Source organism: Dipodomys spectabilis, unplaced genomic scaffold (genome assembly GCF_019054845.1).
Source record: "Dipodomys spectabilis isolate Male_0828 unplaced genomic scaffold, ASM1905484v1 ptg000054l, whole genome shotgun sequence".
Taxonomy (NCBI): Eukaryota; Metazoa; Chordata; class Mammalia; order Rodentia; family Heteromyidae; genus Dipodomys; species Dipodomys spectabilis.
In genome coordinates, this window is record NW_024870731.1 from 20,741,041 (window position 1) to 20,765,460 (window position 24,420).

At 39.9% G+C, this 24,420-nt stretch overlaps 1 protein-coding gene across 3 annotated transcripts in view; it reads left to right on the forward strand.

The window, feature by feature from the left end:
* Pxk (PX domain containing serine/threonine kinase like) overlaps positions 1-24,420 on the forward strand; it is an 82,363-nt gene that overhangs the window by 33,208 nt on the left and 24,735 nt on the right. For all 3 annotated transcript variants that reach the window (XM_042680197.1, XM_042680198.1, XM_042680199.1), the window contains exons 2-8: positions 910-960; positions 3,520-3,567; positions 11,874-12,060; positions 20,644-20,721; positions 21,170-21,243; positions 21,799-21,873; positions 23,815-23,919. In XM_042680197.1, coding sequence (XP_042536131.1) covers positions 910-960; positions 3,520-3,567; positions 11,874-12,060; positions 20,644-20,721; positions 21,170-21,243; positions 21,799-21,873; positions 23,815-23,919 — 618 coding nt within the window. The remainder of the gene's footprint in view (positions 1-909; positions 961-3,519; positions 3,568-11,873; positions 12,061-20,643; positions 20,722-21,169; positions 21,244-21,798; positions 21,874-23,814; positions 23,920-24,420) is intronic.

A 24,420-nucleotide genomic window follows, 5' to 3' on the forward strand; every position in this document is an offset into this window, starting at 1 on the left:
TAATATTAGTCACTTTTTTTCCTCTGGTACAGGTTGAATGATCCTTGTCAAAAGTGCTTGGTACCAGAAGATTGAGTTAGTTAGATATGGCATATTGAAATAGACTTTACCATTGAGTATCTCTAACCTGAAAATCTGAAGTACTCTAAAATGTGAACGTTTTTGTCCTTCTCATTGTTAGGGTTCAAACCTAAAGTTTTACACATGCTAGACAAGAACCACTGAACTATATTCCCAGACCAAAGCTCTGAAACGTTTTTTTTTTTTTTTTTTTTTTTTGTCAGTCCTGGAGTTGGAACTCAGGGCCTGGTTTCTATCTCTACCATTTGAGCCAACAGTACTACTACTCTCAGCTTTTTCTGAGTAGTTTGTTGGAGGTAAGAGTCTCATGGACTTTCCTACCCAGGCTGGCTTTGAGCTGCGATTCTCAGGTCTCAGCCTCCTGAGTGGCTAGGATTACAGGTATGAGCTACTGGTGCCTGGCTTTTTTTTTTTGGACATAGTGCCTTACTGTGTAGGCCAGACTTACCTCATATGCAATATATAGGGCAGGCTGGTCTTGAATTTGAGATACTCCTGTCTCTGCCTCTCAGATATTAGGTTTGTAAGTATGTAGCTAAATCTGGAAGAAACCTTTCAAACATCATGTTGATGCTCCAGTATCTAAACAGATATTGGAGAACTTTGGATTTTCTGAGTATAGATCTTCAACCTATAGTTTTCTTTGCTTGTAAGTCAACTTTTGTCTTATATTTTTAATATTACCCCTTTCCCATTTCTTGTAGTGACACCAGCTGATCCCAGCACCTTGTATATTTTATGCAAGTTATTACTGAGCTACAACTCTAGCCTGCTTATTTTGAGTCTGTGATTTTATAACAGGCGTTTTCTCCCCTTCTCCACTTTTAGGAATATATCATTCGGGTACAAAGAGGAATTTCTGTAGAAAACAGCTGGCAGGTAAGTACTTTTTTGTCCATTGGAAAAGTAATCAACTCAAGTGGGGTTATGCAAGCTTGTACTACTAGTGTTAGGGTGACTGAGGTAGGGTAAGCATGAGTTCAAGGTCAGTATGGCCTCCATAATGATTCCAGGACAGTTTGGGTTATAAGGTTAGATACTGTCCTAAAAAAACAGAAGAGAGATTGGAGGCATGGCTTAGTTGGTAGACTTTCGAGTTCTGGTCTTAGACCAAAAAAAAAAGAGAGAGAGAGAGAGAGAGAGAGAGAGAGGGAAGGAGGGAAGAAGGAGACAGGAGATGAGGGGAAAGGGAAGGGGAAATAGGATAGTCTAGGTTATAGAGGGATCTTATCTTCCCCCCCCTCAAAAAAGAGGAGTGTTGGGGGGGAACCAAGAAGAAGCACTTATTATGGAGACAGGTGCTTGAATTTGGGATTAAAACCCTGACTTAGACCCAACACAAGTGGTTTGTGCAACAGTGGGTCATGCCTATAATCCTAGCTATTCTAGAGGCTGAGTTCTGAGGATCAAGGTTCAAGGCCAGCCTGGTCAGAGAAGTCTGTAAGACTTATCTCCAGTTAATTACCAAAAAGTCAGAAGTGAAGCTGTGAAGCTGTGTAGTGGTAAAGCACTAGCCTTGAGCAGAAAATCTCAGGGCTATACCCAGGTCCTGAGTTAAGCCCCAGGACCAGCACAAAAAAACTAAAAAACAAACCCTGATTTAGCATATCTAAAAACCTAGAAAAAATCAGAACAGTCATATAATATAAATCATATTTCTTCTTTTGGCTTTAAGACAAGTTCTTTTGTTTTTTTTGTTTTTGCCAGTCCTGGGGCTTGAACTCAGGGCCTGGGCGCTGTCCCTGAGCTTCTTTTTGCTCAAGGCTAGCACTCTACCACTTGAGCTACAGCGCTACTTCCAGCATTTTCTGTTTATGTGGTACTGAGGAATGAAATCCAGAGCTTCATGCATATAAGGAGAGCACTCTACCACTAACACACCTTTCCAGCCCTTAAGACAAGTGTTATAAAGGGCTATGTTGTTCTCATTTGTGTAAACTGGCACTGTACACAAGAGTTATCAGGAAGAGTATCTGACAATTTGTTTTTCAGCTTAGTCTAAAACAATAGGAGGGGCTGGGAATGTGGCTTAGTGGTAGAGTGCTTGCCTAGCATGCTTGAGGCCCTGGGTTTGATTCCTCAGTACCATATAAACAAAAATAAAATAAAACAGTAGAAGCCTTGTAGTCATGGTTTAGTTAAATGAAGTCATAGTTCAGCCCAGCAGGTAAAAAAGTGAGACTGTGTCCTGGATGCTGTACAGCAGTTGTTAGTACTGCTTTTTATGGCTGTCCAACTTCACTTGTGGACACCTCATCATGATAGCTAGCACCTCTGTTGTTCCTAAGGGAGGATCGTGTTGAGATTCCAGACTCTTTATTTCCTCAGTGATGGCCTCAGAGGAAAAAAAGACTTGGGCAGATCTAGAGATCCTTCCCAACCCTTTTACATCTCTGTTGGCTGAATTTTGTGTAGAGCTTATTTCTTTGGTAGTAGTCATTGTATTTGCTATTCTACCCCCAAGCGTTAGAAATCTGGGGCTTCTTAACAAAAATGGATTTTTGAAATCCAACCCTTAGATCTATCTGAATGAGATTCTCAGTGGGTGGTTTGGTTTCTTAGTGCTCTTCAGCTATTTCTTCTGTACACTAACAATGAAAAACCACTAGTAAAGACTGAAGCCAACTATTCAAAAGCAAAATAATCTCCTTTCCCAGCACTGGCAGAGTTGGATTGTGTTTTAATCAATGGCATCAACACAACTAAAGAATGTAGACAGTCTGCCAAGAAGGGAAGCCTGAGAAACCAGGGCAAGGTGTGGCACCTCCTCCTACAGGTGCAGCCCAGTCTCCAGGAAGGTAGGATTTTCAACTAGGGCAAGGATGAAATGCCCTCAGATCATCTCCTTCCTTGTGCTTGGGTTCCAAGCTCAGCAAAACTTTTTTTTTTTAATTCTAATTTACCTTTCCAGGTATCCAGGTAATACGAGATTTGAAAGGCTTTTTGTCTTGAAAATAACTTATTGTTGCTGTTTAAATCTCCTGGTGAGTTTGGCTAGCAATGACAAGTTTTCTGTGTTCAGCCAACCTTTGGGATACTGCTAGGTCTGTTTTCTTAATCTGTCAATTTAAATACAATGAAGTCCTTTTCTACTTAGCAGAAGTATCTTGCTGAGTGTGGTAGCTCATGCCTAATCCTAGCTACTCTGGAGGCTGAGATCTGAGGATCTAGGTTCAAAACCAGCCAAGGCAGGAAAGACTGTGAGACTCTTATCTCCAATAAACCACTCAGAAAACCGAAAGTGGCACTAGTGGTACTGTGGCTCACGTGGTAGAGTGTTAGCCTTGAGCTGAAGAGCTGAAGGACAGTGCCCAGACCCAGAGTGCAAGCCTCACAACCGACCAAAAAAAAAAAAGTATCTCAGCTCCGGAGAGCCAATAAGGAAGTAGAAAAGGATGCCTTTGCTGAATCCAAACAACACTATCTTGTCTCTTACAGATTGTTAGAAGATACAGTGACTTTGATTTACTGAACAACAATTTACAGGTAAGTGTTTCAGAAGTCCAGTGACTGCTTAGCATATCTGAGAAATTGGTTGGAAATAGTATGCTTGTTAGCTTTCTGTCGCTATAAGAAAATAGCTGAGGACAGTGATTTAAGCCTGTAGTTCTAGCTATTGGGGAGGTGAAGATGGAGGAATTGTGATTCAGCCCAGGCAAAATAAAATTGTGATACTCCATCTCAACCAATGGTCCTGTGGTATGGTATGTACTTGTCATCTCAGTGATATAGGGAAGCACAAATAAAAGGATTGATGTCCAGGCTGGCCTAGGCATTAAGAAAGACCCTCTCTTGAAAATAACCCACACAAATATATCTGGAAAGTAGCTCCTGAGTTCAGAGCACCTTCCTAAGTGCAAGGTCCTTAGTTCAATCCCCAGTACCACAAAAAAGCAAAAAGAAAATAGTATCACTGTTGCATTGGGTCCACAAGACAATATGTTGGAAATGATCTGTACAACTGGGGTGGGGGGAGGGGAAGGGGTAGGGAAAGTGGGAGAAAAATGAGGGAGGGGATAACAAGTTAGACAAGAATTGTACTCATTACCTTACTTATGTAACTGTAACTCCTCTGTACATCACCTTGACAATAAAATTTAAAAAAAAAGAAAAATGAAAAGAAAAAAGAACAAATGAAAATAACTGAGATAATCAACTTGGAAGAGAGGGAATGGTTTTGGGGTTTTTTTGGTTACTTGTGGGCCTTGAACTCAGGGTTTAGGTGTTGTCTTTAAGCTTTCATGCTCAACTTCTGGTAGAGTACTAGGCTTGAGCATGAGAGTTTTGTTTCTAGTGGTTAATTAGAGATAAGAATCTCACAGACTTTCCTACCTGGGCTGGCTTCTTGCTGCAAACCTCAGATCTCAGCCTCTTGAGTAGGATTACAGGTGTGAGCCACCAGGGCCTGATGAAAGGTTTGTTTTGGTTCGCAGTTTTGGACATCAGTCCGTGGTCAGTACACTGTTAACTGTTACTTTGGCTTGTGGCAAAGTAAACTTCATGGCAGGAGTATGTGTTAGAACAAAACCATTTACACAGGGCCAAGGAGGAAAAGAGAAAAGAGAGATGTGGTGACCTACAGTCTCCTTTAATAGCACACCCTCAATGAGCCAAACACTTTGTAGTAGGTACTAACTCCTGAAGTATCTACCATCTCCCAGGAGTGCTACCTTGAGGACCAAGCCTTTAACATTTAGTGGGACTTTGGATCTAAACTACAGAAAATGGCAATATCAAGAAATAAGAAATGAACCAATTTCCCTGTCAAAGGAGGGTAATTCATACTTTAAATAGATGATGTGTGGCTCTAAAAATATACTTTTGGGAACAAAACAGATGATTTATAATTAATGGTCATCTTTCAACTGAGTGCTTTTGTGTCAGACTATATCCTTACCAGTCATAAGTGCTAATGTGTCATCTCCATTTCACAGATTAAGACTGACTTCATGGGTTGTTAAGAGTTGTCCATAAGGTGGAGCTGGAGGTCTTGGACTCCATTGAACTGGGCTGTGTTGTGAGCACTGATGATCAACACTAAACAATAACAGTAGAGACTCAGACTTTTTCTGTTTAACCAATTTCTAAGTCTCTGTGATTAAAATGTTCTAACCTGATGCCCATAATGGAAAGAAGGATGAGCTACAGAGGCTTTGCCTAGAAACACAGCCAGAACTGGTAATGGTTGAAGGGTCCTAAGGTAACTTTGATACCATCCAAAGCCCTGGCAATACCAGCCCTATGATTACTGAAGACTATTGAGCTGTATCATACCTCAGCTTTGAATGGTAACAGAAATCTCCTTTAACCTGAGCCAAAGAGCTTGGCTGATGACCAGTTCAGCTAGGGAGTAAAAAATTGCTCCTCTCATTTGATAGATAAGTTTAGTCATTGCCAAGTGACCTCTGATGGCTATCCACAAAGGTTAAGAGGACTGCTGGATGGGAGGGAACATATGCTTTATTGATCAGACTCAGAAAATAGCTGTGGTAGAGCTCAAACTTTAGAAAACTCATTGTTGAAAGCATGAGGGGGTGGTGTGTGTGTGTGTGTGTGTGTGTGTGTGTTGAAAGCAGGAGGGGGTGGTGTGTGTGTGTGTGTGTGTGTGTGTGTGTGTATGTGTGTGTGTGTGTTGAAAGCAGGAGGGGGTGGTGTGTGTGTGTGTGTGTGTGTGTGTGTGTGTGTGTGTGTGTGTGTGTGTCCTGGGGCTTGAACTCAGGTCCTGGGCATTGTCTCTGAGATTTTGTGCTCAATGCTAGTATACTACCACTTTGAGCCACAGTGCCATTTTGTACCTGGGCTAGTTTAGAACTACAATTCTCAGATCTCAGCCAACCAAGTAGCTAGAATTATAGGCATAAGCCACTGGTACTCAGCTAAATCTGCAGCTTTTTATTTGCCACAGCTGAATAAGAATGTGGGAGAAATATTTCTGAAGTTGACATTGCCTAGACCAGCCTTTAAGAATATGGGGTGGAAGCCGGGCACTGGTGGCTCACGCCTCTAATCCTAGCTACCCAGAAGGCTGAGATCTGAGAATCACGGTTCAGAGCCAGCCCGGGCAGGAAAGTCCATGAGACTTTTATCTTCAACAAACCACTAGAAAACTGGAAGTGGTCCTGTGGCTCAAGCAGTAGAGCGCTCGCCTTGAGCTGAAGAGCACAGGGACAGCGCCCAAGCCTAGAGTTCAAGCCCCACAACCAAAAAAAAAAAAAAGAATATGGGGTGGAAGGAAGGGTTTTATCTCCTGTTTACTCTCACTTTGGAGATAGAAGGCTGAATCTCCATGGCTATTCAATTATGGCCTATAATAGAACAGAATTTTATTTTTGCTTCAGTGTGATTTTCCTTTTTTAAATGGGCACTTGGAGTATGTATCTTATTTCAAATGCAAATAGCCACATGAATTGACGTTGGCTTGTGTTGGGTAGAGTATGGCCAGACATCATTTCCGTGGGAGGTTTTTCTTGATCCAAGTAAACAAACAGAAAAGGTACATACTGCTTTTTTGGCAAAAAAAGAATTTCAAAACAACTGCCATAAGACAGTCGCTGAAGGCTTCCAAAACCACAGAATGAAACTGACCATGATTTTCAGTGTCCAATTACTTTTTACAGATAAATGAGTTTCTTAGGAAGAAAAAGAAATATATGGGGGCTGGGAAGGTAGCTCAGCAGTAGAGTGCATGCCTTGCAAGCATGAGGCCCTGGGTTCAATTCCTCAGCACCACATAAACAGAAAAAGCCGGATGTGGCGCTGTGGCTCCAGTGGTAGAGCGCTAGCCTTGAGCTGAAGAGCTGAGGGACAGCACCCAGACCCAGAGTTCAGGCTCCATGACCGGCAAAAAAAAGAAAAAAGAAAAAGAAATATATGTATGGAGTCCAATAGGATCTATCTCAGTGATAGTAACTACAGAATATAAAATTTCCATTGAATACTTAGCGGGAAAAAAACTTGAAATGAATGTGCCAAAATGTTTACAGGTAGCAGTATTATGGCTATGTGTAGCTCTGTACTTTTCAAACAAGCTCACATAAGCTATATGATTAAGAAAATAGAAAATGGCTTTGTTTTCTAAGAACTGTAAAGTGAGAATATGTCAATGTAACAACAAAGAAAAAATTACTAGCTTATTTTAAATAAATGCAGCATCAAGTTAAGCACTCAGAGAAACAGTGTACAACAAATAAAAAGGGAGGAGCAGATGGAGAGAACCTGGACCTTGCAGCTTAGACTGAGGGAAGAACGCAGGTTCCCCCTCTTGTTAATAGTGAGACCTTTTAGGCTTCCCTTTCTCCATCTGAAATGAAGGGGTAACTTCTAAGGTCTCTTGAAGCACAGACACCATATGATTCAAATTTTATTGCCATTCTTGACCCTGGCAAGACTTTGCTGTGTACTAGGGGGAAAATGGGACACATAAAGCATGTGTTGAGAGCTTAGAACTCCAGGGCTGGGAAGGTGGCCCAGTGGTAGAGTGCTTGCCTTGCATGCATGAGGCCCTGGGTTCGGTTCCTCAGCACCACATAAGCAGAAAAAGCCGGAAGTGGTGCTGTGGCTCAAGTGGTGGAGCGCTAGCCTTGAGCTGAAGAGCTGAGGGACAGCGCCCAGGCCCAGAGTTCAGGCCCCACGACCGGACCAAAAAAAAAAACACAAACACAAAAAAAGAACTCCCTAGAACTCCAGACTGAAATATTATTATTTAATAATATAATTATAATATATATAATATATATGATGTCTGGCCATACTCTACCCAACACAAGCCAACATCAATTCATGTGGCTATTTGCATTTGAAATAAGATACATACTCCAATAATATAATATAATTATTATTATAATTTGCAGATCATTAAGATTTGATGATGGAAGGGCGTAAAGAGAGATGAAGTTCATATGTGGAGAGTTTTCCTCCCGACAAAAACTGGGTACTGGTAGCTGAGATATGAGGATTGCAGTTTGAAGCCAGCCTGGGAAGGAAAGATTGTGACTTGAAACTCCAGTTAATCATTGCAAAACCGGAAGTAGACCTATGATTCAAAGTGGTAAAGCCCTAGCCTTGAGCAAAAACAAGCTCAGGAGTAGCGCCCAAGCCCTGAGTTCAAGCTCTATGACTGAAACAACAGCAGCAGCAACAAAAAGAAACGTAGCTTTTTTGGAGCCAAAATATAGTTTGTCATGTAATTGACAAGTTTCTACTAGGCTTGTGTAAATTAGATTACGGGCCTCAGGCCCCACTTTGGGATCATCCCCTTTGCTCTGTCATTCTGCAGTTGTTATGAATGGAATTCAGAGGACTTCTCTTTTGGCTTCTCTTTCTCTTTTTTTCTAAGAGGAACTCAAGAAGGGACACCAAGGGACACATTAAAAGGGAAAGTGAGGTGATGAGATGTCCTACCTTGAAGTCTTGATGTGGAGGTGTCTAGGAAATCAGTGGCTTAGTGACTTGAACTTTGTATGTGCTAGCATTCTTCCTCCTTTCCTTTCCTTTCCTTTCCTTTCCTTTTCTTTTATGCCAGTCCTGGGGCTTGAACTCAGGTGCTGGGTACTGCCCCTGAGCTTCTTTGCTCAAAGCTAGTGATTTACCACTTGAGCTACAGCTCCGCTTCCAGCTTTTTGGTGGTTAACTGGAAGTAAGAATCTCATAGACTTTTCCTAACCAGGCTGGCTTTGAACCTTCATCCTTAGATCTTAGCCTTCTGAGTAGCAAGGATTACAGGCGTGAGCCATCGATGCTTGACTGTTCCCCCTCCTTCTAATTAGTCTTTGGCATTTGAAATGTTATATTCTTTGACTGCTAAACATTTTAGAAATTCTAGGAGAAATCTAAAAGAGAAAATAAGTGACTCTTTAATATTCTTTAAGAGGCAAAATTTCAAAATTAATACACATTGAAAAATTTTAGTATTTTTGGAAATACTGTTAGAGCAGTTAGGGCAGGTAAATTACCTGCAGCTTTATCTGACATGACAGGGACACTTATGGTAGCTGTTGACAAAGAACCCCAATGACTTAGAAGAACTGGTGGGAGGGGCTGGGAAGGTGGCTCAGTGGTAGAGCGCTTGCCTTGCATGCCAGAGGCCCTGGGTTCGATTCTTCAGCACCACATAAGCAAAATGAAAAAAAGCCGGAAGTGGCGCTATGGCTCAAGTGGTAGAGCGCTAACCTTGAGCTGAAGAGCTGAGGGACAGTGCCCAGGCCCAGAGTTCAGGCTCCACGACCGGACCCAAAAAAAAAGAAGAACTGGTGGGACATCTAAGCTCACTAATACATTTTCCTAGAATGAAGCAAAGCTTGAGAAAATAGATGGATTAACAGTCGGGCGTCACAATTAATGACAGTTATTTTATTAAATCCATTTTCACATCCTTACCTTGAATGGAAAATAGCCAAAGTATTGGAGCCTGAACCAAGGATGTTAGGTGTGACTCCCCTTTTTGGGTAATGTGGATTTCAGGTGGCACTTCTGAGGACCATGCAGGCAAAGAATTGATATAGGTCAGTAGTAATTTTTTGAATCTTTACTAATCAGTTTGATAGGCAAAAGGGATTTTCTTTCTTTTTCAATTGAAAAAGAATAATAAAGGAGCATTACAAACATTTTATAGTAGGGAATAAAAATTAACCTACTCACAGAGGTAGCTACTGTCAAGCAGCTAATGTGAGTCCTTTTATACATTTTTTAGGCCAATATAAGCATATGTCCCTGGATTAGATTATATTCTGGAATTTTGTAAAATAATTTTAAAATATGATTTATCTATTGTTTTAGATTATATATTGCCCTTTTATAATACTTAATGCCTCTGAACAAAATGAAATGATTGTCTTGGATAGCTACCTTTATACATCCTGCATGAGAAAACACTAAGCTAATACAGAAACTGGAGCTAAGTAAAACCTAATTGTATGAGGAAAACAACTTGAAATTTAAATGTTTTATCTAGCATTGAATTATACTATGATAAGAAAATTCACACTGATTGTACTCTGGCATATTTTTGTAATTATGCTGGAGAAATAGGCAATTTAGAATTATCAGCTAGTGCCTTGTGGTCTTGTCCAGTGTTAACTTCAAGGTCTTTCTCTGGCTGCATAATTGTTTGAAAAATACACAGTGAAACAGTCTAACTTAAGTTTGTCCACTTGAGTGGGTTTGATTACTTCCTTTTCTGAATTCAAGATGACCTTCTTTAGACCTTACCCCAATCAATACACATGCCACTTGGACTGCTCTCTAAGCAGTAGCATCAGATAACACTTCTCCTTGAAAGTGACTCTACTTGCAAAATTAAAGTGCCAATCTGATGCTTTGTATTTAATGTATCAAAAATACACTCAGAAAGCTTTAAGTGGCCTAGAAAATGGTCCAGTATAAAGCACCTGCATTTACTTTTCCTTCCTTGCAAACCATTGTAAATAATAGTAAATTGACTTTACACATATACACTCTTATCTATCTCTACACCTCTCCTCTATTCCTCTCTCTCTCTCTCTCCCCCTTTTACCCTACCCCCTTCCCCCAGGACAAATTAAATAACAGAAGAGACAAATATAAGAAATATTTTGAACTGAAAAGCCAGTCGATAAGAGTCCATAATTAAGCGGATTTAGGAAGACAGAATTCTAATAAGAGTAGTCTATAGTGTCATTAAAATCCCAATTTATATCACAGAACCTCTGAGAGATTGAACAGTTGTTACACATATTTATCTAATGTAAACATGGAATACACTAAACTTAAGTAACGGTACTATAAAGATGGAGACAGAATGTGTGCAGGTTAAAGTCAGAACTGTGAAAGAGAACTTGACCCATGTCTTCCATAGTTAGTAGGAAATTTAGACACTTCCTGGAAGTAAAAACTCCAGTAATAACTAATGAATATTCTCCAGTGCCAAAAGATCAGTTGAAAGGATTGAATGGGGCTGTTCCTGGGAAGTGGAAGATGGATATGTCATCTGCAGGTGGGAGTTTCTGGGGACCTAATATTATGGGGCTGACAGAAATAATTTTTAAAATTTTTGTTTTTGTATTGTTATTACAAAGGTGATGTACAGTGGGGTTACAATTATGTAAGTCAGGTAGTGAGTACATTTCTTTTTAGAGAGTCTCACCCCTTCCCTCACTTTTCTCCCAGTTTTTCCCTCCTGTCCCCACATAATAATTTTTTAAAACTAATTAATTTGAAACTAATTTTCTCTTGATATTATGTTCATATATGACTTGTTTGTGTGTGTGCTGGTACTGTGTGTGACTTGAACTCAGGGCTAGGGTGTACTCTTTAGCTTTTTTTAATTAAAAAATTACTTTAAATTTTTTATTATTGTTGTAAAGGTGATGTATAGAGAGGTTACAGTCCCTTTAGCTTTTTTGCTTAAGGCTGTCACTATACGGCTTGAGTCACCTCTGTTTCCTTTTTTTTTTTTTTTTTTAATGGTTTATTCAAGATAAGAGTTTCCAATTTTTCTGCCCAGGCTGGCTTTGAACATTCAATCCTCAGATCTCAGCCTCCTGAATTGCTAGAATAACAGGCATGAGTAACTGGTACCTGGCCTTCCTATAAGACTTGTAAAAATAAAATTAAAGTTGGAAAGTTCTGTACTTTGTATAGAATTTTATCAATTCTAAAATGTACAGTTTTTTCACATTTTATATTATCACCAAAATTAGGATACATGTTAAAATCTATGTTGTCTTAAATTTCCTGAGGTATGACAGTTCAGGGTTGTGATATCAACTTTATTTGTGGATAATATAATAACCTTTTTATTTCTTTATTTTTAAAAGATTACAGGACTAAGTCTACCTCTTCCTCCCAAAAAGTTGATTGGGAACATGGATCGTGAATTCATAGCTGAGAGGCAGAAAGGTCTTCAGAATTATCTCAACGTTATCACCACAAATCATATCTTGTCTAACTGTGAGCTGGTTAAGAAGTTTTTAGATCCAAACAACTATTCTGCAAACTACACAGGTAAGCCAAAAGGAGCTATGAGCTATGATCTTGTAGGACACTGGACTTAGTAGGCGATAAATATCTGGAAAAAATTGTTGTGTTTATTTCTGAAGACTTACTTGGTTGTAATTTACTGTAGATTTATGAGAGACATAAATTATTTTTAGTTTTGTAATGTCTGCCCAGATAGTTAAGTGATCACTTTTAGCACATATTTATAGTCTTTTTTAAAATCCTTCTGTCAGGGAGGGAGCAAATAATCCAAAGTAATATATACAGTAATCTCAATTTTTTTTTTTTTTTTGGGTCCGGTTGTGGGGCCTGAACTCTGGGCCTGGGCGCTGTCTCTCAGCTCTTCAGCTCAAGGCTAGCGCTCTACCACTTGAGCCACAGCGCCACTTCCGGCTTTTTTCTTTTTGCTTATGTAGTACTGAGGAATTGAACCCAGGGCCTCAGGAATGCAAGGCAAGGGCTCTACCACTGTGCCACCTTCCCAGCCCCATCTCAATTTTTTTGTACTTGGGTTTTTTATACAGGGAATCTGATTTTTCCATAGATTTACTTTAAACCCAACAGTGATTCAGAAGGGTCTTTCCTATTTGTTCCTTGGAACACTCATAGAAGATAGCTCTCTTCTACATCTTCCTCCATCACCACCGTGTTGCCAGGGATCTGAAATGGAAAATGGCTTCTGTTCCAATACGAATTACACAAACAGACCAGCATCAATAACCTCATGTCAGCAGAATGGTGTGCTTTCAGCAGAAGGAAGAAATAAATATTTAATAAACTCTACTGTGGCCTTGAAGATACCAATAGAAACTACCATAGACTTGAACCAATAAATAGAATGCAGTTGATTGTTTAAAACTTAGCTATGCTTGGGGGCTTTGTAAATGGAAATCTGGATATGTTAGTTTTATGGCTAAGAGAATAGGTATTATCCTATAATTGTGTCTTTAGAACATTGTTATTGCTAGGCACTGGTGGCTCACACCTGTAATCCTAGCCACTCAAGAGGCTGAGATCTGGGCATCATGGTTCAAAGCTAGCCCAGGCAGGAAGTTACATCAGACTCTTTATCTTCAGTTAACCACCACCAAAAAAAAAGGTGGAACTGTAGCTCAAGTGGTAGAGTGCTTGTCTTGAGCACAAAGCTTAGAGATAGCACTGAGGTTCAGAGTTTAAACCCCAGGACTGGCACGCAAAAAACTATCACCAACAAAAAACAGAAATATTTTAAAGTAGAGGGAGATACTTTTCATTTTCATTTTCATCCCTTTTAATAAGAACCTCAGCAAGTGAGGTTTATAGTTTGTGAAGTTCTCCAAGTGATTCCATTATACAGCCAAGCTTAAAACCAAACCAAACCACAGTCCTTTTGAGACTTGCTACTCACAATGTTGTTTCAGACCCACGGCAATGACATGAAGGAGGAATTTGTGGAAAGTACAGAATTCAGGTTCAATCCCAGACTTGCTGAGTCAGGATCTGACTTGAACAGGTCCCCCCCAGGTGACTTGTGTACACATTAAAGTATGAAAGGCCTTGTGTACACATTAAAGTATGAGAGGCCTTGGTATGGAGTGAAGTTGCTGTGGAAGTGCCATATAGACCAAGGAAAATGCCTTTTCAGAATTCAGCAAAGAGAAGGAAAATTTATTTCAAACTCCCCCCTTTTATTTTGTTTGATGTTAGAGAACAACCTCATAGACAGAACTGGAACCCTCAGGACAACTTCATTTCTGGGAGAATAGCATCTTCTGTGGCTTTCTCCACGCTCTACCTGTTACTGTTCCTACAATTCTCAGCAAATCATTTAGATTGGCTTATCAAGTCAGCCTAACTCAGCCCTCTTATTTTGCTGATTTTATTTCCTGAGAGTATCTGTTGATTTTTTTCCCCTGAAAACAAGCATTCAGATGTAGTGCACATGTACTGATTCTGTTCACTCAACCAGCATCACACCCCTGCTACACCATGCGCCAGCCACTAGGCTGAGTGTAGGGGCTGCAGGCGCAAAGCAGATGAGCTTCTTGTTCTCAGGGAGCTCATTGTAGAAGTACATGGGTTTACATGAGTCCATACTAGAAGGCGTCTTTATTTATTTATGTTTTTGGATGGTCATGGGGCTTGAACTCTGGGCCTAGGTGCTGTCCTGAGCTCTTCAGCTCAAGGTGAGTGCTGTACCACTTGAGCCACAGTGCCACTTCCTGTTTTCTGGTAGTTAATTGGAGATGAGTCTCATGTAATTTCCTGCCTGGGTTGGCTTTGAACTATGATCCTCAGAGCTCAGACTCCTGAGCAGCTAGTATTACAGGTGTGAGCCACCAGTGCTCAGTTTAGAAGGGATCTTAAAGCTGTTGCCTTGAGAGTTTACCTTGTTATCTTTCAGTAAAGGAAAATATTAAAGTCCTAGGTTGGGTGTGCTTTAACCAGTGTTGTACATTTGTGTGACTATATTCTGGCCTGATTTTTTTTTTCAAGTTAAAATATTGTTTGGCTCTTGGAAGGTTATCTGATCTTTTTGGTTTGGGTTTTTTGTTTGTTTTGTTTTTCCCTCTACTATACCTCCTCCCTCTGCTGTTATTCTTGATCTTTTCCTTCCATGACAGCATGATGGATCGTTAGAAGTGTAAAGCAGATGTGGAGAGCGGTATAAAAAGGCTACTTCTGGTAGAATTTAAATGCTCACAAGTCTAGCCACACTGTAGAGAGTAGAGTCCTGTAATAATATATGAGAAGTGATGATTTACTTCCCCCTTTGAATGAAATGTCAAAAGTTGTCTTGCCTCTGGCAGACTCTCTAGTAGTATCAGGAAAGGGAAACCCAGGCTTCCTTCTCCTGCCAGCTCTCTAGAATCATTCTTGAAATGCATAGCATGGCTGAAGTTCCCAGATGCATGCCACCTATTTCCCAGCTGTGGTTCTTAGAGCAGAGCCACTTCTCCCTTTGAGTATGGATACTGTTTCTTTTCAGTTTCTAAGTGGTCTGTGGTTACCACCTTTGCTTCAGCAGGATTTGAGTTCTATGTTCAAGCATTCACCAGGACTAGAGGCTCATTCCTGTAATCCTAGCTACTCTGGAGGCTGAGATCTGAGGATTGCAATTTGAGGCCTGCTGGGGCAAGAAAGTTCATGAGACAGTAAAAAAAAAAATCTCTATGCTAGCCTTGAGCTGAAGAGCTGAGGGGCTGCACCCAGGTCCAATGTTTAGTCCCCACTACCAACAAAAAATAAATACATAATAAATAAAAAATCTGGGCTGGGAAGGTGGCTCAGTGGTAGAGCGCTTGCCTTGCATGCCTGAGGCCCTGGGTTCAATTCCTCAGCACCACATAAGCAAAAAGAAAAAAGCCAGAGGTGGCGCTGTGGCTCAAGTGGTAGAGCGCTAGCCTTGAGCTGAAGAGCTGAGGGACAGTGCCCAGGCCCAGAGTTCAGGCCCCACGACTGGACCCCCAAAAATAGAAAATAATAAATTAAAAAAAATCTCTAATTAACTAGCAAAAAGTCAAAAGTAGAACTGTGATGCAAGTGGTAGAATGTCAGCCTTGAGAGAAAAAGCTAAAAGACAGCTCCCAGGCTCTAAGTTCAAGCCACTACCCCTACCTTTCCTCTTACCTCCCTCCACCAGAAAAGAAAAGAAAAATAAGTGTGCCTACTTAGAAGGCATTTATAAGCAAATTGAGCTTAGATGTAGCATGGAGTGTCATTTGTGTGGTACTTGGTCACAAGAACTTGCCCCTTCAGGTGTTTGCATTCAGATTTTACACGGTCAACTCAGAGATAACTCCAAAATTGGAGGAAAAAAAATGAAACCCTTTGAAATTGGATCCAAGTTAGTAAATTGATGCTGATAATTTAGCCACTACGTAGTATGCCATATTATAGCAGATTGCCTGTAGACCAAATCTCCATGCATCTGATTGCCTCTGACTTAACATTCTATGCTATAAAGCTGTATGATAAATGTGTGCACTGACTCCCAGTTTGATCAGATTACAGCTAAGATTCTTCTTAGAGGAGATGGCATATATATATTACAGTTGTAAGGATAGCCTTAGCCATTCAGGCTTTTTTTTTTTTTTTCTATGATAGAGAAGATTCAGCCATCACTGGTAGAATTCTAAGAACATTAGAATGAGATATCATTTTGTCAGATTCTTTTAACAATATGTCTTTTCTTATTTCAAATCAATTGAATGTCCTGTGAGACAAATAATTCATTGCCTATGATCTTTTTGTTAAGATACTGTACCAATGCTCAGACTACATTTGAATGAACTATGCTTGATGAACTTGGTGTTTAAACTTAAAATTTTTATTTGGGATTGCTGGCCTACCTTTCTTATCTGGTTTTACTCTAGATTACCAAATGCACAGGTAAATGGGACCAAAGGTAAATTAGACCTTTTGTCCTCGGGGAGGACTGATGCTTATTTAATTAAAGTGTACTTGAGGGTAATCTACTGAACAAGGAAAACAGATGTCTCCTAGTTGGGAGGAGTTGTGCATGCCTGCATCCGCACGCGCGCACACACACAAACACACACATATGCATGCACTCATGCACTTGTGCAAACATTTATACACCCCTTAAGTACTGTATTCATCTTTTCTTTTTTTTGTCCTGGTGCTTGAACTTAGTGCTTGAACCCTGTCTTTGAGCTTTTGTGCTCAAGTCTAGTGCTCTACCACTTGAGCTGCAGCTCCACTTCAGGTTCCTTTGGTAGTTAATTGGAGATAAAAGTCTCAGACTTTCCTGCCTGGGTTAGTTTTGAACCACAATTCTCCAATTTCAGCTTCCTGAGTAGCTAGGTTTACAAGTGTGAGCCACTGGCACCTAACCTGGCCCAGCCTATATTTATCCAACAAGCCACTTCTATTATTTAAAAGCCACTCTGCAGGTAGCCCTATTCTCACTTCAAACCACATCTCCACATCTGCTCAGGGTAAGAGGGTTTTAATATCACTGATAGTCATTTGAACCAGGAAGCAGGAGGCCTGGATTGTCCCAGGTTTGTCTTTAGCAGCACCTCCCCTAAGTGCCGCAGGGATCCTGAATTATGAAACAAGGGTCTGGGAAGGAGAGGAAAGGACCAGGAGTTATTGAAGTTCCCTTTTAGTCCTAAAGCCCCAGGAATCCTTCAACTAGTAGGATAAAAGAGGGAGGGGTTACAGTGGGGGATTGTAGTTAGAACAGAAGCAGGATGTTTGGGGTGGGGGGACAACACAGGACAAAGATGAGGATGCTGCAGTAGACTGGAGGTCTGGACCCCAGCTGCAGGGCAGGTGGAGTCAGTGTTTGTTCTCATGGCCAGCCAGGGGGCTGGTATGTAGAAGTTCAAAGACTGTTTACAGTGGGGACACCTGCTTCATCTGAGCTTAAGAAACAAAGGGTGGTTTGGGCATGGCTGCCCTTCCTGCCATGGTTTTGTCTCCAGCACACATTGAGCATGAGCTGTATCTTACTCCACATGTCCATCCATGCTAGAGGAGAGGGCAGATGCCTGTCTTATCATGGCTTCATGCTCTGATGAGAGGTTCCACAACCATTGAACCCTTAGTTCTTGGTCAGAGCTGCTATGTATACAGCAAGGAGAAAGGAATAGTCAGTCTCTTCACCTACCTTAAAACACTTCAGCATGGAGATGGACAGGTAATGGCTATGGCTGAATAAACACAAGCCAGCACTCTGGTGAAGAGGGATGGTGAGATGAAGGCTGGAAAGTACAGATGGTTCAGACCAGGAGATGGAAGAGGGCCTCCTAGCCAAGGTGAGATCTACACTGCAATCTAATGAGGGAGCCAAGCTAGTCAGGGCTGAGAGAAAGGGGCCAGTGCTCCAGACAGAGCAGCCTAAGGGAGAAAGAAGTATTTCCAAATGGCACTAGACTTTACCCAGTTGAAGAGGTATCCTTCCAGCCAGTTTACAATGTAGTAGAAGAGAGTCATCCTAATACCCTGGTAACCCCATGAGAGAGAGAAAGAGGGAGAGAATCCTGGCCAAGGGAGCAGCAAGTTTGGGCTGAGGCTGGAGGATTAGATGGGCCAAATGGGAAATGCTGAGAGACTGGGGGCAGGCCAGTCTTTAGGGGCCATGGGAGGCAAATCTGAGAGTGTGAGACACCACACATTGGGAAGATGAAGTCAGAAAATCTCACTTAAGCCAGAGGTAGGTAGAAAAGTAGGGTTCGCAGCTTGGTCTTGGTTTAATAAGCAATTGGGGAACAAAGAAAGGTAGAGCTGTAGATGTTTGATTGTAATGTGTTGTTTGAATCCGAGAAGGGAGGACATTTAATATTGAGAGCCTGGTAACATGGGCTTTATTTGACATTAAATCATAATTCAGTGAAAGAAAATGCCTTTTTCTCCAAAATCTGTTTTTCAGTCCTCAGTTTATAACTTACAAATCTCTCCTGTGTTCACTGCTCCTTGCCCATTTCTAAAACAATGTCTATAGCATAGGAAAAATATTATTGTTGAATGATTTTGTAGGAAGTTACAAATATGAATCACTGTTACTTTTGAACAACTATTCTTGCATTCTCTTGAAATGACATTCTCTGTTTATGATTCTTCTCAAAACTGATATGAATGATCTTAAAGCAATTTCCTTTTGAGTTTATTTTCAAATTGTTCAGGAAATACTGAAATACTTCATATCAACTCATTATAGAGGAGGTCAGAGTTCCCTATGTTAATAAAAATGTATGTGCTCCTGCTATACCCAGTCCTTCCAAATGGTAGTTATAACAAATATAAATGGAGCTAGTTTTGTGTTTGGTAATCGCACATTTTCTTCTGACACTTTACATTTACATCTTGAGTCAGTAAACAGATAGCTAGAAAATTGTTTTCTTCCCCTATTTTTGTTAATCATAATGTTCTGTAAAATGAATCAAAATAATATTGTTTGGCAAGCTCTTAGCATGGTAATTTGAGGAGGTCATTTTGACATAATATAGAATTGCTGCTGAGTTCCTCACGCTTCACCAGTCTCCTTGAAACTTAATGTTGGGCAGAGGTGAAGTTCCGTAATGCTTTGGAAGAGTGCTCTTTGCTTTAAGGAATCTAGAGGGGCTTTATTTATTCTCTATATTGAGATACTGTGAGGAAATGTAGGAAATGTAAAAAGCACAGTTATTCTGATACTTTATTAATACTGTGAACTTTAAAGAACTTCCTCTTCTCATTGTGTTCTTAAAAGGAGGAAATGTTCTTATGATAAATGAACAACAAGAGGGTGGATTCCTTTTTTCCAGTAAACAGATACTTGTTGACTTCCCACAATAGATCCATGTTGTTGCTGAACATAGATGTTTTTTCTAAAACACTGTCTTTTATTTCCAGCATATATTTAAGGCTAATCACTTCTTTGTGGTGAAAGCTATAATCCCATGAGGAATGAAGATGGGATAAATATCACTTGGAGCATGCTGTTCCAGTCTGACCTTAGAGTACAGTTTTGAGTCCTGGGCTTGGGTTTTGAAATAGTTAGCTAGTTTATATATTTTAGATTCTTCAGTCTAAAAATATTTTTTCATATTAATAACTATATTTTTGCTCTTCAATATTATAATTTTGGAATAGTTTTAGTTTTATGTAAGGTTGCGGTGATTGTAGAGATTTAATTTATTTTTTTGTAATTAAGTTTTGACTCTTCATTTTTTCCCCATGGTGTTCCTGAAATTTGAACTCAGGGCCTCAGGCTTGCTATACAGGTAACTCTACTGCCAAGCCAGCCTTGTATTTAACTTTTTTTTTGGGGGGGGGGGGGGGAGGGGGGTTTGGTCGTGGGGCCTGAACTCTGGGCCTGGGCGCTGTCCCTCGGCTCTTCAGCTCAAGGCTAGCGCTCTACCACTTGAGCCACAGCGCCACTTCTGGCTTTTTTCTTTTTGCTTATGTGGTGCTGAGGAATCCAACCCAGAGCCTCAGGCATGCAAGGCAAGCACTCTACCACTGAGCCACCTTCCCAGCCCGTTGTAATTAACTTTTTAAAAGGTCATAGCCAAATTCTGGTGGCTTATACTTGTAATCTTCAGGAGGCTAAGATCTGAGGATCTTTGTTTGAAGCCAGCCCAGGCAGGAAATATCTGTGCGACTCTTTTTTTTTTGTCAGTAGTAGGGCTTGAACTCTGGGCTTAGACTCTGTCCTTGAGCTCTCCAGCTCAAGGCGAGTGCTCTACCACTTGAGGCACGGTGCCACTTCCGGTTTTCTAGTGCTTTGTTGTAGATAAGAGTCTCACAGACTTTCCTGCCTTGACTGGCTTTGAACCACGATCCTCAGATCTCAGCCTCCTAAGTAGCTATGATTACAGGCGTGAGCCACTGGCACCTGGCTTTCTGTGTGACTCTTATTTTCAATTAGTCACCAAAAGTTCAGGAACAGTGCCCAGGCTCTGAGTTCAAGTCCCAGTACTGGCATGTGTACATGTTACACGCACACACACACACACACACACCACCACCACCTCCACCAACAACAACAGATACACACATGTCATAGATTGCATGGTTTTAACTTGTAGGAATAATATCTGGACCATATGACCTTTTCCCAATATGTCTGACTAATGAGTTTCTTCAATGCTTTTTCAGAGATTGCCTTACAACATGTTTCCATGTTTTTCCGGTCAGAACCAAAGTGGGAGGTGGTAGAACCATTGAAAGACATAGGTAAGCAACTCATGTTCTTTATGTTAAAATATGGATCATAAAACCAGATTCTTAGTCGTATCTGCTGATACATAATCCTAAGAAAGCTCTTAAATTCTAAGAATTCTTAAATTTCTTTCTTTTTGTTTCCCTACTACAGCGCGACATTGTCCTTAGTTTTTACTAATTAATGAATACTATTTAATGAATTCTGGTAATATCAATTTATGGTGATATCTTTCAGAACTACCATTCTTCTGCTTTTCTCAGTAAATCTCAGTTGAAGTACTGTTTTCCTAATATGTCCATGAAGTGATTTCTTCATTTATTTTTTTAACATAGCCTTTCCATGTGAAGATTATCACGTGGTTTCACTGGTACTTACATATTTGTGGCTAATATTGCTGAATTTAATTTTGGTAAATTGTAAAAATATTCAGCTATAAACATACTTCTGCTTTTGTGGTAGGTTGGAGGATAAGGAAGAAATATTTCTTGATGAAGATTAAAAATCAGCCAAAGGAACGGCTAGTGTTAAGCTGGGTAAGCTCATTCTTTTGCTTCAGTTTTATTTCAGGAAATTCAGATCAGTTTATGAAAGTGGATTTGACAAGAGAATTACAAAATTGTATTGTGCTATTAAGAGATGATGTAAGTGCTTTCTCAGTCCATCAAAGGGGAGTCATTATAAGTCACATTGATATGTATTTGGTTGTGTAAATATAATTACACTTAGTCAACTAGTAAACTTTTGGGAAGAAATAGGAGCTGAAAAGAGTTCTCTGGAATCTCTTTGGGGCTGTCAGTTTTAGAATGTACTTCCAGAGAAAATAGTTGAGCTTGTTTCTTTTACTTTGGGAATTCTAGTCATACATTTGGTCAGTGGAATTAGGTGAGGTCACTGGTTCAGTCCTGATATTTAGATGTTTTATATACTCCTTCTCCAGAAAGGCCTTGACACAGTAAGACTTAATTTATTGTGGTTGTCTCTTTTTGTGGTCATATATTTAGAAAAACAAAATTAAAGGGAAAATATATGAGGAGTTTTTCTTTTGATGAACAAAGGCAGTATCCTGATGTTTCCTTCTGTGTTTTCAGGCTGATCTTGGTCCAGACAAGTACTTGTCAGATCGTGATTTTCAGTGTCTCATCAAACTTCTGCCTTCCTGTTTGGTGAGTACAAATCCTTCTGTGCTGATCACAGACTTGTAGTGTTTTCTTGAGGGTAAACATGGGTAGAAGAGCTGAATATGTCCTGTAGGTATAAGAGAATTCAGTGGATTTCAGACTGAAACTGTGCAGGGCTACTGGCATAGATCAGAAGCCATATAAAAATGGCAGACATTAATCCTAGCTACTCAGGAGGCTGAGATCTGAGGATCGCTGTTCTAAGCCAATCCAGGCAGGAAAGTCCATGAGACTCTTATCTTCAATAAACCACTAGAAAACTGGAAGTGGTGCTGTAGCTCAAGTGGTAGAGCACTCACCTTGAGCTGAAGAGCACAGGGACAGCGCCCAAGCCCATGACTGACACCCCCCCCCCAAAAAAAAAATGGCAGATATGACATCTGTATAGCCAGTGAAATGTGGAATTAAACAAATATTAGAATAGGAAGGCAGTCCCTTCTCAGAGCCTCTTGTTCTTGGTAGGCATATGTCTATCAATGGAAATCAAAGATTTATTTCTAGCCTGAGAAGTCAGAACTATTAAGGATTAGGCAAGTTAGGTGGAAGAAAAGCAAAATAGCTTTTTTTCTGTCAGCATTATTACTTTCACAGGCTAAGTAGGAAAGCATGCATTATTTATGTTAATTAATGCCCAGTTCTAATCCACAGCCTGAAAGAGTGACAGTGACACATTTCAAAATAGGTGTACAGAATCTTCAGCAAAGACTAATTTGGTCCTACAAGGCTGTAGGACCCTGGATGAGTCATTCATGGGCTGAGCACAATAACACTGACTTGGGTTGGCAAATTCTGTTTTAAAGATAAAGTGTTTTTGTCAGGATAGCAAAAACAAGCCATTAAGGATGTATACCTAAGGAAAAATACTGTTGTATTGAGTTTGTATAATACAAGTTGTCAATACCCACATTTAAATTTCTTTTTGTGAATGTGTACTTTAAAAACAAGATAGTGAATACAAGTACAGTATAGAAAAGTCAGGAAATACAGATAAAAATAATAAAACTCATTTGTAATCCTAACTACCTAGAAATAAGAACTAAAATTTTCAGTTATTACTTTCTTATGAGTGTACCATCCTATTCCCCAACACACACACAAGGCTTGAACTCAGAACTTATATTCTCTTACGCTACTTTTCCCTCAGCTTTTTTGCTCATAGCTAACATACTACCACCTGAGCCACTTCTCCAGTCTAGCTTTTTTTGCTGGTTGATTAGAGATGGAATCTTGTGGACTTCTCTGCCTAGGCTGGATTTGAATTACAATCCTTAGATCTTAGCTTCCTGAGTATTTAGAATTATAGATATGAACCATCAGTGCCAAGCTTTTTATTAATCTTCTGAAAAAATATGAGATACTATTTGAAGAGCTTTTTATTCATTCCTCTGAGGTTATATGAGAACTTTTCTTTCAGTCAGTAAATAATTTGCCTTTTCTACCCTATTTGATTGACATCAGTGTCCCTATCTGTGGAGGACACTATTGCTTGTCATATTGTAGATTTCTGTAAAAGAGTAGGAAAGGCTTGTGATTGCTGCTCTGGACAAGGGCTACAATGCCAAAAGATACTATTCTTGATTGCTTCCTGGATATTTCATTCCCTAGGTTGGTACCCAGACAGCAGTATAGAATACCAGTCAAAGCTGTGAGCAAAGACACATTTATTCTGATCTCCCACTTGACTGTTCTGAGAGTTGGCTGTATTCTTATCAAAACCATTATTCCACAAACAGGTTTTTCCTCTTTTTTTTACTACAGTACTGACTGAACGTTGAGAATGCACACACTAAAGCAGATGCCTTTGTATATAGAACTTACCTTGTCATTTAACCAATTCCTTCTGACACTACACTTTTGAGATTCTGAGTCTTAAAACAATCCAGATGCTGATACAAATTAAAATGGATTCCTTTCTTGTTTTGACAGCACCCTTACATCTATCGGGTTACTTTTGCCACAGCTAATGAATCTTCAGTATTGCTAATTAGGATGTTTAATGAAAAAGGAACTTTGAAGGATCTGATCTACAAGGTATTTATGGTACAAGTTATGGTCATGAAATTCTCAAATTCCTTTAGAACTTGTTGATATGTGAAACCTAAGGTTCCATAAAGCTAGGCCCAGTGGGTTTTATTTTAATGTCTTCTGTTTGGAAAGACTATCCAGTTTAGTTAAAAATGATTCCTTTCTCCACACAAGGGAACAGGGCACATTTAATGAGTCTTATAATATATTAATATATATAATGATATAATAGATATACCATATCTATAATATAATATACAATATATAATATAATATACAAATCTATTATATTATAGGCTGCTTTCTTGGGTTATCTATAAAGTTTATGTCTTGAACTTAAGGCAGTCCTGAAGAATTCTAACAGTCTTCAACACCTTTGGACTGCTAATATGTGACAGGCTTATCATCCCTGGGATACAGAAGGGACAGAACCCAAGTCAGTTTCTTTCTGTCAGCTACAGACTGTGATATAATAAAAACCCACAGCTCCTGTTTCTGTGGAGCATT